Source organism: Onychostoma macrolepis, chromosome 21, assembly GCF_012432095.1.
Source record: "Onychostoma macrolepis isolate SWU-2019 chromosome 21, ASM1243209v1, whole genome shotgun sequence".
Lineage (NCBI taxonomy): Eukaryota > Metazoa > Chordata > Actinopteri > Cypriniformes > Cyprinidae > Onychostoma > Onychostoma macrolepis.
In genome coordinates this window covers 26,999,011-27,014,800 of record NC_081175.1, presented here as the reverse complement: position 1 = coordinate 27,014,800, position 15,790 = coordinate 26,999,011, and the positions used below count along the sequence as shown (strand labels likewise).

Sequence of the window (15,790 nt, the reverse complement as noted above, 5' to 3'; positions counted from 1 at the left end):
ATTATAGTGTTTCTTTCCTCCTCATATTGACTATTGAAAACTGGTTCCGCCAGTGTTGGGTGTCATGCACTTTATTTGTTAAAAAAAAATATATACAGATGTTAATTTTCTCTATTTTTATCAAAATAATAGAGTTATTAATTAGCTTATATGTAGTGCATTTGAAATTTTAGTTTCATTAAATGTAATTTTTTTTTTTTTTTTTGGACAGATGTGTAATTTATATGAAAACTGAAATGTAAATGTATTTAAAATATCAAGCTGCAAATGTGAATGGTTGAGGTTTTTTTCTCATTTAAAAAGGTGGAAAAGACCTTGGTTATAACTGACAGTTGAAGTATAAGGATGATATACTTGAGGGGTTATAAGTGATTGTTTGTGCCTCTGTTATTATCAATATATTCTTTTTGCCTTTATTAAATGTGCTTCGAATACACAAGTGCACACACACTATTAGATCTCTGCCCTGCTTAAATTAAAATCATAACTCAAAAACCATATGCACCGACTTGGATGCAAAGATATAATTCTTATAGTGGTAACTTGCCAAACATGTATTCATTAGCCTGTTTATTATTGTTAATTGGATAACCAAGATTGTGCACCTCAAATTTGTTTTTCTTCCCAATTTAATTTTATTTTCAGAGTTCAAATGTGAACTTGTAGAAATGTCTGATGTAGATATGCATGCTTGCATTAGTGCAACAAGACCAGACTGAAGTTATAAGTGGAGAAGGTAAATATTTGATTAATTTCACATCATTCCAATTATTAAATTTCCCAACACGCTGTTTATTCTGCATGAGTTTGGGTGAAGACGTCATGAAATAATGTTTTGACATGTGCTGCTATCCCTACACTTTTTAGCTGTTAAAGCTCTGAAGCAATCACTCATTGTGTCCGTGTCCCATTTTTGAATCACATTGGTCCGTCTGAAGATTATTGATATTTGATGTGATTATTAAAGATTCACCAGTGTGCTAAAAGAGTTACTGACTGACAGTAACAGATGCTCTGATTTTAATATTAAGTTATGGTACAGTTCCTGATAGATGTGCCATTTCTCATGTAATAACTGATTCAAAACAATGGAGGTTATTTTACACCACAGCTGTTGTATTTTGCACCCAGATAATTCACAAAAAAATAACAATGGTTTATGTCTTAAATGTCTTAGCTAGAATTGGGTGTCTAACGATGGCCAAAGAGGATGAATCGTGTGGTGGAAAGCAAATCAAGTCTTTATTTCTTTGGAATATTTACTTGTTTGTGTGTATTTGTGCTCTTCACTTGCCTTTGTGGTTTTTTTCTTTTCTTAAATGTTCTTACAAATTAATGTCGTTTCAATCATTTTATTAGTTTATTATTGAAAACTGTATTGTCATTTTGCCTCCCTAGCCAACATAAAGTCTTTCTTTTTTTTCTATATGTCTTTAAAACGTGTCATTATTATAATATGCATATCAAAAGTCTCAGGAACAATGGCCACTAGGCAAAAACATGTGACTATGACCTTAGACCCAAAGCATTTTAAACCTAGGTGCATTTAACTCAGTCTCTATGGCTGAAACAGTTAAAGGACCCTAACACTTCTGCAGTTTCTTTGAAGCTAAATGGATTTAAAAGCAAACTTTACATTTTACAATCTTAACATTTTAATTAACCATAATAGGATGCTTTTTGCAATACATGGACTACAACTTTTGTCCAATTTGAAAATAGGTAGTTGTATTCCTTATTTAGCAGCTTAATTAGCAAATTCAAATTCTTGTTTAAGTGTACATCATGACATAAAATAAAATTGTCCTCAAGTAATGAACCACAGACCTTATTTTATTTAAATTCAAAACCTTTATTTTAAAAATCCTGAGGGAACACAATGGCATGAACAAATATGATTTATTTCCAGGTTTTAAAAAAATAAAATGAAAAGTGAAATTGACTCAGGCTTTACATATATGTGACTCTGGACCACAAAACAGGTCATAGGCCAAAGGGTCAATATTTTTAACTTATGACTGGTTTTGTCCTCCAGGGTCACATATTTTTTTTTTTTTTTACTGAATTATATTTTTTAATAGTTTTACAAAAAGTATGTAATGGACCAGAGTGAGTGTGTGGCGCTGGTTGCCTTCACTTAGTTGATATCAATTGAAGAGTATCTCCCCATTCACTTAATTTTTCTTCTTTTATTTGAATAAATCCAATTTTCATATGTCCAGCCAAACGTTCTCTGATTGGTCCATCCCCTAAGCCACACGCCTCTGATTGGCCGACTGTTCCCGTGCAGATTTTTTTCCTTTGAGAATGCGCTTGGTGAATGGCCGCCGCGTCGTAGCAGCGTCCGGCGAAGCTGATTGGTCGAACGCGTCAGGGCGTTTCATTTTAATTGGTCGACGACCGATGCCCGGTGTCCGGGTAAGATGGCGTCGGAAGAGCAGTGCTCGGCACCACCTCGATGGCGGTCGATATCCTTAACCCACGTAGAGTATCCGGCTGGTAAGAGCATTTTTAAATCGTTGTTTTCCCCTCACATCCGTTCATATCATCATACGACACTTTATTCGCGCCGCGGCGTCTGTGGCACGTCGCGCAGCTGAATGGACACGGCCAGGGCTGGGTTGCCAAATAGTGCGCTTCGCTCCTGAGGGAACGGAACGCTTGCTGCCAAATAGTGCGCTTATGTAGTGCGCATGCGCGATGGTCCTGTACGCTCCCTAGTACCCTCACTCAGTTTCTCAGAATATTCACGGTTTATTGTTAAAACATTAATCTAATTGAAGGTTGAATCGATAATCTCATGAGCAATACTAGCACATGAGACCCAACTGCTCCTGCAAGTTTCATGCAAGACTCGTGGCTCTGGTGGGTTAATCCAGTTCAATCCCGGTTGCATCACACCCTTTCTGGGTCCTGTCGTTCGCGAGGGTCTCCCTGGATTTGGAAGTATATAAACTGACCCCAAAACCCTGGAACACGTCAAAGCAAGTCTAAAATATACTGCGCTAATGGCAAACACAGAGCCGCTCGCGGGATATGAAGAAAACCGAGAACATCTTCCGTGTTTAAACTACTGTCACATAGTTGGTTGTGTTTGCATATTAAATTGTCGCGCATAAGATGGTAAAACATGCCTGTATGTGCAGTTTGGCTAATGCAATGTTGGTTTGACATGCATATATAAAGGTTGATTGCACATGTAAGAAATGGTTCTCTGTTGGTTGTGAAATGGCCCACTTTTAGTGCTTTATACTCAGGGGAAGGAAGGTTTTAAATACAATCCGAGACAGTTCCTCTGGAATTCTCTGCCATGCATGTACTAATCTTTAGTGTAGTTCATTACTAATTCCTGCACTTTCTCTGATCATATAAATTTTTTTTTTTTATCATTGTCCATTTACTCATGATTTGAATTGAAGCCGTTTTGAAATTTGCAGGACCTAATTTTTTTGTATGTTTAGTTGTGCTTTTTCCGCTATTTAAGGAAAGGTTTTTCTCATTTTATTTATACCGCTTTAAAATCACAGTATTGACAAGAAAAAGAGAACTGCTCACTGCTCTTAAGTGTGTTTTTACTAGTTATGTAAAACATTACTACAATTTATTTATATAAATATATATATTTTTAAAGTGCCTTTTAACAATTTTGGATCAGCAAGATTTTTTTATTTTTTGAAAGAAATCCAATTTTTGTATTTATTTATCTGAATTTATTTGATCAGAAATGCAGTGAACATTTTATTTTATGTGTGTGTGTATATATAATACTATTTTAATATATTTCATAACACAAAATATCGCAATTATGATATTTGTAAAAAGCGTTCATGTTCTCGTAGAACTTGTAATCACAACTTTTACAAGCAATTTTCCGATTTGTACCATGTGACCGCTTTAAAATAGAATTAAACGGTTATTTTGTAATATTTAAAATAATGCCATACAGAGCACAGAAATAACCATCTAATGTCCTTCTACATAAACTATGTTTAAGACATTTGCGTAATGACTGTTGTTTTTTGTATTTTTGTTGTTTTTAACTGATTACTCGAATGACACATTTTGACTTAAGTTGTGATAAAAACAGAAGTAGCGACAGATATTTTGTTCTGTATTGTGACTAACATCCGAGTGTAATGGATTATCAAAATAGAAAAAATGTAGGGCGGCATTTATTTCTATGCTACGGTTGTTGATTGGATGTTGAGATGTGGGCGTGATTGGATGAGTCCTGCTTGCATCGTTTTCACCAGAAGTTCAAGTTGCCAAATTTTAATTAAACATTATGATGTAAAAAAAAAAAAAAAGATACATATGCATGGATGAATTGTTCACAACATAATCTATAATAGAAAATAGATGGGGTGAATTTTGCTCCCACTATTTTAATGCGTAATTCAGAGTTTAAGGAAGTGAACGGCTCTGAGTCGAATGTTCCAGGTTGTTAGTAATTAAAGTAATTGTGACATGGCATGAATGCACTATTTAATTCAATTGAGTAGTATCCATTTATCATGCTATCTCAGAAATATTTTAATCCATGTTTGTGTAAATATGCCTGACTTTTGGCAGTTTGGTTTGAGTCAGTTGCATACCACAGAGTAGCTGTTCTGAACAGAGCCCTAGTTTGTTTTGACAGGCTCTATGTGCGAAGAAGGACTCTAAATTGGTAAATCTTACGCTGTTTGTTTGTCCAGGTGATCTGACGGGGCAGGTATTGGCCTGCATGAGCCTGTTGCCCATCGCGATCCTCGTCGGATTCGTCACTCTGATCGTCTTTAAGCGAGAGCTACATACGGTCAGTCACATGACGTCACAACCCAGCAGGGTATAGGATCAAATCCCAAACTGCATACTATGTTCTCATTACGCTTTTCATCCCTTGTGTGCGTTCTCTCTCTCTCTCTCAGATCTCTTTTTTTGGGGGTTTGATCATGAATGAGGGGTTAAACTGGCTGCTCAAACACATTCTACAGGAGCCTCGGCCACGTGGAGGTAAGTAATGTCATCGGCGTGTTTGTTTAAACAAATGCTCATACAGATCATTATAGGAGAATCGGAGTTTATGTAGACCACCGTGTGAGTTTTTCCGCCACAAAACGCATGTACAAACAAAACAAACTGCTTTATTGATTTACATGTCGGCCAGACGGTCTGAGTAGGCGGTTCTTGGCCAGAATAGTCTGCAAAACTGGACCAGACTTTATGCCAATAGACACAATACTGGCAATACAAGACACAATGGGTAGTTCATGAGCTAACCCTGGGACTTGACTTGCAACCTGTCAAGTTAACAGCCCAGATTGTCAACCTTTATGCTGCAGCGCCATTCAGTGAGGTTTAGTGAGATCAGCCGCATCCAGTTTACCTAGTTCATATCTTGGCAGTCTGATAACAAAAAGCACCTGCATTGTGTTAAAAACGGAAGATGCACGAAAATAACATGCTTGGTTCAATTCAAAGGACACATTCAAACACATTGTTAATTTAGCTCAGCGATATTAATACAATCTAGGTTATGATCTAGGTTACAGTTGTGACTGCAACAGGATAACAGGATTATATTTCTTGCTAATATTTTGAATTAAATATTTCTGTTTTTACTTGAATTTTAGTTAGTTTTAAAGTTTTTATTCAATTTTACTTAGTTTTTGTTTATTTAGTTTTAGATGTTTTAGTACTTCAAGTTGAAATAAATGTAAATTAAAAATGCTGCCTTGGCAACTACATATGGTGTGAAAACAATTGCAAGTAAATTTCACAAGCAAGAAATAACTACTTTGATTTAAATGTGTAATTTTAAAGTAGAAAAACTGAAGTGTTATATATTTTTAAATTTCACTTGAATAATCATTTACAACTTTGAAAAATAATTTTATACAACAGTTGAATTTTTTTTTTTTTTTTTACAACATAGTGAGAATTATCAAAGTCTCTTTAAGACAAGTCATGTCACTCGGCGGCCATCTTTGAAACGCCTCTCGGGCATCCAAGTGCAGCTCCTATCTCTTTGAATGGGGAAACATCAAATTCTCAAACTGTTCACTAAGCTTACAATTAAATTTCATATTTGAAAACACCAAAGAAATCTGACGACAACTGTATCATAAATGTTGTTTCTTTTGCTCATAGCGTTATAAAAAGCTTATTTTTCAGGCTAGATCAGCCAGTGCGCATGCGCACGTCTCAGAGCGCTGACTGTTTCTATAGCAACCGGGACTTCTAACGGCAGCTGCAGTGACGCGCTGACTTTACCGATAAGTGATTGGCTCTTTCATTCAGAAGGCGGGGTGTCCTGCGATTGAGCGGCCATATTGAGCGTTGCATTTTTCCCATTCAAAACTATGCGAGTGACATGTCTTGGGTATTCTATAGTCTTTGGAATTATCATTTAATGGGTTTACTTTTACTTAATAATGATAATGCTGGACCGTGACTGAGTTTTTTTTGTAGCTATTCTGATTTTTTTATCCCTAAAAAAGCAGATCTTATTTTGGTGGGATGGCCGAGTCTAACTCTTTATTACTTCACAAGTTGGTTCATAACTAGTACCTGACTAGTTGACAACGTTGTGCACATCTCTGATATTTTTTGAATTTACTGAATTGTGTGTCTCGTCTCATTAACAGGAGGTCACACCTCAGTCACCACAGAGTACGGGATGCCTTCCAGTCACTCTCAGTTCATCTGGTTTTTTGTTGTATACTTTTTTCTTTTTCTTTATTTAAGGTAAGACTTTCTATTTTTTTTATTGATAACATTGTACTAAAGTTAAAAAGAACAGAAGTGACAAAAAAAGAAAACTTCTCGCTGCTCTTAGTTGTGTTTTAATACTATTTACTTGGAAAAACTACTAGAAAAACATAACGTTATTTACATTAATACATTTATTAGAGATGCACCGATGTATCGGCCAACAATCGGTATCGGCCAATTAAAAGCAATTTATTTCACTATCGGCCATCGGCCCGTAGTTCAAGCCAGCATTGCCAGATCCGCAGTTTTTCTCTACACCAAACATTTGTAGCACGCCTCGCATCCAATAATCACAAAGAGCTCTGTGCTTTCTTACTTCTGATAAGAAACAAACTCTCAGCTTTCAAATCCTGTGCATTCTATCATGAAATACAAACAATGAGATGCCGTTTTGACGCTTTTAAATGTGACGTGACGGATCGCTATTGCACCTCGGTTCAAGTCTCTTCCAGTTCAATAAGTTATAGTGCAAAATACACATGAATGAATCATAAGATGTTGAAAGATGCAGTATGGCTTACCAAAATGTTTCATGTCTGTCTAATGTAATCACTCAATCAGTTTTTCAACCGCGGAAAGATGCCAATAAAACAGATTGTGAACAGTATGTCACTTAACGTGACATTTACCTCAGCAAAGTTATTCCGCTGTTCACAGTTCATTAGTTAGCTATAAAACAACACTGAAGAGGAGCTTTTTTACTTATAATTATATATGTATGTTTGAATAAATCTGGCATTAAGGTATTTATGAAGAAAAAAATGAAAGTTTATGGTAACAAAAATGGTTAACATTCAACCTGTTCTTTTTCACTTTCACAACCTTGTCACTTTTTACAAGAAAAGATAATTGTCTGTTTTGCTTGCATCCATTTACTGTTTAAAACTAAAACAAATGATTTAAAGATGGATTCATTGTTATTCTTAATTGAAAAGCACAACAATAAAACAGTAGGCTACAAACTATCTTATATAATGTAATTAACATAAACAAATAAGACGAGTAGTATTAATTCAGTAACTTATGTCAGCATTTTTGATTGATGGCCCTCAGCTGTTGACCTTAGCGATTAATCTTTGACCTTTTAATGATTGCAGCTGTGTTATGACATCTGTTTGTAATATATCATCGTTATATGTCATCAGCCACGAAATAAGAGAGTGGTTTCATTGTCCGTTAATGTACAGCAGATGTGATATGACAGCTGTTTGTGATATAGCTGCCGGACCTCCGATTTGTAACGCGACATCTGTTTAAATTGGACTGCTGGGTCAGCATGTGTTCTTATCTGGTGTCACACCATCGCATAGGTTTTGGTCTGCCTGCATGGATATGAGAAAGATATTGATTTAAGGATAATTCAAAAAATAAGTAAAAGAACGAGAGAGTTCTTTAAATTCAAGTTGATTTATTATGGACAGTGCTGCAAATGCATTTAGATGTCTAAAATAAAATTACATCACTAAAGGAGTCAATAAATGAATAATAATGAGAATAAAATATAGCAATAAAATAACTTCCGCACACATAAACATACATTCCATTGGTTGTATTCTCAGCATTATAATGAAATAAAGAATTAAAAACTTTGAGCTTAACGAATAAATAGTTCAATAAAAAACTATGAGCTTAATGAAAATTGTCTAACATTTTCAGGTTGGCTGGGCTATTACATCTTTACAGATTAGCCACAGACCCTCTAATAGCTGAAGCTGTATTCAGAGTGTAGAGCGCTTCTCACAGGAGTAAAACGAGAGGGGGAACACACACACACACACAGCTGGCTTGAGCGGGAACCCCTGTTTAAAATGCAGACAAAGGAAGCCAATATTCCAGTGAAAAACAGTGCCGCAGCTGCTTGGCTTACTCTTTGATTAATTATAGAGGTTCAAACACTTAACACTAGTTTAGTGATTTTAATACTCCCATCAACACCTAACCCTACACGTCACAGTAAACATTCATTTATTTTTCATTAAAATTTTCAAAAACATCATTTAAGATAATTTATAATTTAGAAGTTATGCTCATGGAGACACATTTTGCACAGGTCAATAATTTGGACTATTACTACACATATGGTTTGTGGGACACTCCATATAGACGTAATTTTTTTTTTTACTTTACAAACTCTAGACCCACCCATCACACACATTTCTGCATATGATTCCATTTATTAAATTTTGTTTGCAAGCGATCTTAATTGAGGACTCAAGAAATTTCATCATAAACCACAAAGTAAGGCTTGCAAGGAATTCTCCTTTATTTTTTGTGTCTGTATCCTTTTCAAGAGCATGGAACTCAAACTTTACTGAATTTCTAGCTTTGAGTGCAATGGTGAGATGTGTTTCAGTTGTAAGTGTAAAACTGCAAGCCTGCCTTTTATGTGTTGACGGTTCATTGTAGAGATGGATAATTGTCCTAAAAGAAATGCCAATTTAGTCAAACACTCAAGTAGAAATGTTCATTTATTTCTATAAACGGTGAATGCTGATGGCTCTCAGAGAGAATGCCTCGCCTGCAGTCATAGTAATGACATATACGATCCAACAAACGAAATGTGTACAGTGCCGTAATCCTGATCATCTGACTAAGTAAAACGCCAGTCGTAATAGATCAAGAGGGGGTTTTTCTCTATTCTGACGTGACGGATCGCTATTGCACCTCAGTTCAAGTCTCTTCCAGTTCAATAAGTTATAGCGCAAAATACACATGAATGAATCATAAGATGTTGAAAGATGCAGTATGGCTTACCAAAATGTATCATGTCTGTCTAATGTAATCACTCAATCAGTGTTTCAACCGCGGAAAGATGCCAATAAAACAGATTGTGAACAGTATCATGATATTATGGCACTTTTCTTAAATGGTGCGTAACTAGGCCTCTTGAATTTAAAATAAGTAAAATAATAATAATAATAATAACCTAAGAAAATGGTAATAAACAGCTGAAACAACTGATACAACTCTTTTTCACGTTGGATACTGAAAAAAAAATCCACATTCTGATGCATCTAAAGCATTAGGCAAGCCTTTAAAAAAGGCATAAACCCATGGTACTCGTGTAAAATATTAAGAAATATGTTGAATGAATGTGAAAATGTTTTCTTTGTTCGGTTAAGAAGCTGCATCTGGAGCTCTGTATTGGAACTTAGAAAATAAGAGCTATTCCACTTGGATGTGAAACGCCTCAGGGGCAAATTACTTGAAACGTAGGTTTGTCAAAAAGAAAAAATAATCTGTCTTCTGGTTTAGTTGTATTTTATGGTTACATCATGTATTGACCGCATATTTATTAGAATAATTTATTAGTAGAAATAATAAAAGCAAATCTTATAAATTAAAGACAATTGGATAATGACATTGTGTCAAAATTAAAAGTATTAAAATCACTACGCCTAACCCGACAATCTCTTTTCCCGCTTCTGGAAAATGTACATTTTTATATTTTTAGCGACGCCTAAAACTACTGTTAAGTGTTTAAACCTCTATAATTAATCAAGGAGTAAGCCAAGCAGCTGCAGCTGTGGCGCTGTTTTTCACTGGAATATTGGCTTCCTTTGTCTGCATTTTAAACAGGGGTTCCCGCTCAAGCCAGCTGTGTGTGTACTTGTTTTTCTATTCAGGTGGGGACTTAAACCTGAATACACACAGACTCATGGGGACTAGTGTCACGGTGGGGACCTAAATTGAGGTCCCCATGTGCAAACAAGCTAATAAATCACACACAATTAAGTTTTTTTTGAAAATCTAAAAATGCAGAAAGTCTCCTGTAAGGGGTAGGTTTAGGTGTAGGGTTGGTGTAGGGCAATAGCACATACAGTTTGTACAGTATAAAAACAATTACGCCTATGACTGTCCCCACAAGGATAGTGAAACAAGTGTGTAAGTGTGTACGTGTGTTCCCCCTCTCGTTTTACTCCTGTGAGAAGCGCTCTACACTCCGAATACAGCTTCAGCTATTAGAGGGTCTGTGGCTAATCTGTAAAGATGTAATAGCCCAGCCAACCTGAAAATGTTAGACAATTTTCATTAAGCTCATAGTTTTTTATTGAACTATTTATTCGTTAAGCTCAAAGTTTTTAATTCTTTATTTTTATTAATGCTGAGAATACAACCAATGGAATGTATGTGTGTAAGTTATTTGTTTGTTTGTTTTCCTCTCATTATTACTCATTTATTGACTCCTTTAGTGATGTAACTTTATTTAAGACATCTAAATGCATTGGCAGCACTGTCCATAACAATAAATCAACTTGAATTTTAAAGAACTATCTCTTAAAATTGTTTTTCTTTTACTTATATATTTTTTTGAATTATCCTTAAATCAATATCTTTCTCATATCCATGCAGGCAGACCAAAACCTATGCCATGGTGTGACACCAGATAAGAACACATGCTGACCCAGCAGTCCAATTTAAACAGATGTTGCGTTACAAACCGGAGGTCCGGCAGCTATATCACAAAACAGATGTCTTATAGCATCTGCTGTGCATTAACAGACAATGTAACCACTCTCTTATTTGAGGACATATAATCATGATATAATACAAACACATGTCATAACAGTTGTCATAACACAGCTGTGAACATTAAAAAGGTTTGAGGTTAATCCCTAATGACTACAAACAGCTGTCATATCACATCTGCTGTACATTAACGGACAATGTAACCACTCTCTTATTTCGTGGCTGATGACATATAACGATGATATATTACAAACAGATGTCATAACACCTGTCATAACACCTGTCATAACCATAGACTGTAAAAAAAAAAAAAAATGATGTACTGTCCGGGACATCACCCGTAGGTTTCTGAAGAACATTTTTGAAGCTCAAAGTGCGCGGAGACGGCCGTCGCCATCTTGACTGCACGTCACTCCTGGATAATAGAAAATGGGCAAAAATGGGCAGAGCAGATGTTTTGGAGCAGCGCAGACCATGCACTGGCACAAATGCTCCCATTCAAAAGTTTGGGATCAGAGAGAAGTCTCTTCTGCTCCCCAAGGCTGCATTTATTTGATCAAAAATAAAGTAAAAACAGCAAAATTATATTAAAAAAATTTTCTATGTGAATATATTGTAAAATTTAATTTATTGTTTTGATCAAAGGCTGAATTTTCAGCATCATTACTCCAGTTTTCAGTGTCACACGATCCTTCAGAAATCAGTCTAATATGCTGATTTGCTGCTCGAAATATTTCTGATTAGTATCAGTGTTGAAAACAGTTGTGCGGCTTCATATTTTTATGGAAACTGATCAGGATTCTTTAAGTAGAATATATAATTTTTTTTATATATATACTGTATACATTTGAATTAAAATGATTGACTTTTGTCTCTTTCTCCAGAATGCATCAGACGAACAATGCCAGGTGTGTTGAACTGTTATGGCGGCATATACTGTCCGTCATTCTACTGGCCGTGGCTCTGTCCATTTCATACAGCAGGTAACGAGTGTTTTTTTTTTTTTTTTTCTTTAAGTGCAGTAGTTGAGTCTTACTGTATTTCTGATGCATTGCTCATGTTTGTCCTCATAGAGTCTACCTCCTGTACCACACCTGGAGTCAGGTGATTTATGGGGGTGTGGCTGGGATGGTGATGGGAGTGGTTTGGTTTTTTATCACCCAAGAGGTGCTAACGCCACTCTTTCCCAAGATAGCAGCCTGGTAATAATGCAAGCACACGCACAGATGTTCATTTACAAAGTCAATTACACGCGCACAGAGCTCTATTTTAATTATCTGTGTTTCTCTGTCTCGTCTCAGGCCAATCTCAGAGTTTTTTCTGGTGAGAGATACAAGTCTCATTCCCAACATCCTGTGGTTTGAATACACCGTAACCAGATCAGAAGCCAGGTAAACTCACCTACAGCATCTATTGCTAAATATCAGGCCGAGGGTGTTTCACACGAGTCATTTTATGTTACTTTTATGTCCTTTTTGTCACTCAACAGCCCTAGTACACATTCATTTTCATTTATATTTACATTTTACGCATTTGCCAGACTCTTTTATCCAAAGCCTTGTTCATTGCATTCAAGGCACATACTTTATCAGTTGCTTTCTCTGGCAAGTGAACCCATGACCTTAGCATTGCTGTACTGTTTGAGCTACAGGAAAGCAGATATTTCTGGCACTTTCCAAAAAGGGTACAAAATAAGACCTGAAAGACTTAAAAATAAAAGCTGTTAACAAAGTAAGTATAACTTGCAATTCTTGGAACTAATATGGGGTATGTCTAAAAATGGTTATTTCATTGCTTTCTAGCCTAAAACCTAAAATAAACCTAAAAGTTCTAAACAAGAACAAAATAAAACCTGCCTTATTTAGCCTAAATATCTGAGGGGTTTTTCCTCAATGAGAAGGCTACAAAATAAGATTTGAAAGCCTTGTTCATGCGAAAGATGAAACTAAATATTATATGAGCTTGTTTTGATTTTCATTTATTTTGAGATACTCGTCTATGACGGGAAGATGAGTCATTCCATAATGATGTCACTTCCTGTGTGTTACAATTTGCTCCATATTTTTTGTGGGAAAATCTTGCAGTGACAGGTTTGCATGAAATTAAATTTTGGTATTTAAAAAAATAGATTATAGTTTAACTTATTACCTTATCCTCGTGAAAAGTGCCTTCTAAACTTTTGACTTACACTTTTCTTTTGTCATCTTCTCATACAGAAACAGACAACGAAAGCTGGGAACGAAGCTTCAGTGAAAACTGACAGAAAGGACCACACACACACACACACACACACACACACACACACACACACACACACACACACACACACACACTGGAGTTTCATAGTCTGGACTGTTCTGGTTGATGTGAACGCGCTGAACAGTGTACTTGTGGACCAAAGGAGCGAGTTTGTATCGCAGACCGTTATCACATGACCCAACCGTTCGCACGACAACATGGCCTTCTCCTCCCCCCGTCCTTAGGCTGCCCCTGCGCTCCTAATGCATGCGGACCGTGCAAGAGAAAAAACCTATTTAATGACAAATGTAATATATATTTTATTCATTACCATTCACAGGGAAGATCGGCGTGAAGTGGTGGAAGTGAATGAAAGAAAGTTTTACGACGCGACAAACTTATCAGCATGGCATTACTTTTATTTAAACGACGCGTTAAAGGACCAGGGACAGGAATGCTGGGTAATAAACACAGGAGAGGAGGAGGAGGGGAGGAATGCAGACACAAATGCAACACGGATGAGGGTGGGGGGATGAAAATTGCTTTTGCTCGTTTGTATATCTTAAAAGACACACATACTCATCGCAAAATATGTCCAGGTCACATTTCACCCCAAAATAATGAAAATGAAATGTAAGCCTATTTTTAGGGCATTTTTGTTTGCATTTGTGACATTTTCATGAGGGGTAAGAATGTTATTTTCAATTTCTCATTAACGTCATGTGTCCAGACATTGTTTTTTTTTGTCATGAAAATTGTTACCATGTAAAAACTCTTAATGGTTTCACTTTCTTTTGGCAAAATATTTATTTTTCAATTTTGAGGTGAAACACGAGGTGATTCTGCGACGGAATTGGGAGGAAAAAAAAATGCAAATTTTTATCATTCTGACTTTTTTTTTTCTAAGAATTGCATGTTTACATCTCACAGTTCAGACTTTTTTGTACAAATGATTAAATTGAGTTTATACCTCGCAATTTTGCCTTTTTTTTTTTTTTTTTTTGTTACTTGAAATCTTAGAGCCCTGACTTTTTTTCTAAGAATTGCAAGTTTATATCTGACAACTCAAGTTTACATCAGACAGTTCTCCCTCTTTTCTTGCATCTCTGACTTTTTCGTTTTGCAAGGAAACTGAAAAAGGAATTGCAAGGAAAAAGTTGGAAATACCATTTTATTTGTTTTGTTCTGTGGCGGAAACGGGCTTCTGTAGAAACGTGACCCTGGCATGTTCTTGACAGGTTATTCACCTTAGATTCCTGTTAAAACATGTAATGTAAACTAAAATAATTTGCACTTTGTGAATTTGACTTTTAAACAAATCTCATTAACACTATTTTTTTTTTTTTTTTTTTAAATAGTTTTTGTCTTTGCTGGCCCTTTTTGTTTTAAAGTTTGTCCACTGTCAGTCTGTCCGCCCCCCCCCCCCCCCCCCAGGTTAATTTTTGCATTTGAATGTCTCGAGCATGAAGGCATTGCAGAACATGGTGTTGTTACAACTAGTTCCAGATTTGTTTGTCTGAAGTGGTGCTGGGAACAAAATTAGGTCATGGGAACAAATTTAGTGCCTGTTATTAGTCAAAATGATGTTGCACTTTTGTTTCAACCCCATTTGCATTGTTATGTTAGACTTGTGATCTGATAACACATTTTTCAGATTTATTGGGCTTTAAGTCAGCTGATGGCTCCACTGCACAATGTTTGTTTCCATGTGCACATGACATGCAGAAATAATTAAAACATCATTCCTTTTTTTTTTTATTAATACTAATCAACATCTCAAAAGATGCCGTTCTGACAGGAAAAATAATGCTCAGCTTTTTATATTAACATTTATTGTATTTCTCTTTTTTTTTTTTTTTTCTATTTCTGACCCGTTTGATGTGTGCAGGATGTCGGTTTTCACACCTGACCTCACTGCTCTGGTTTTCCCCATAATACCACTTTTGAGTATTTAAGGACGCCTTTGCTACTGCTGCAACATGATTACATGACAAATGGTAATACGAAAAGGACAAAAAAAATAATCAGAACCCAAACCTCAGGTGAACTCTAGCATGTACCGAGGCGTTCTTTTAGGATGATGTAGAAACTGTCTGTGACGGGTGTTTATATAAAGGGAAGGGAGGTTATTACATAACTCGAAGATGATCCTCTCTTTTATCATGTGTAATTCATATCAGGCTGAATAAAAAACAAAACATGTTTATGTATGAACTGTTGCACTCATTTGTGTCCGTCTGAGCAAATGTGGATGTTGATTTTGTGTTTTGTAGCAAAATGGATTGATTTATTAACGTGTATTAGCAATTCCTAAAGTTATTATTGC

At 35.9% G+C, this 15,790-nt stretch overlaps 1 protein-coding gene across 1 annotated transcript; it reads left to right on the top strand.

The window, feature by feature from the left end:
* Positions 1-2,320: 2,320 nt before the first annotated feature.
* Positions 2,321-15,674, top strand: dolpp1 (dolichyldiphosphatase 1). Its single transcript, XM_058759067.1, has 8 exons — positions 2,321-2,499; positions 4,698-4,798; positions 4,911-4,995; positions 6,630-6,729; positions 12,111-12,209; positions 12,300-12,428; positions 12,528-12,617; positions 13,443-15,674. Exons 1-8 carry the CDS (start codon positions 2,424-2,426, stop codon positions 13,477-13,479), a joined length of 717 nt encoding a protein of 238 aa, XP_058615050.1. The 5' UTR covers positions 2,321-2,423; the 3' UTR covers positions 13,480-15,674.
* Positions 15,675-15,790: the final 116 nt, after the last annotated feature.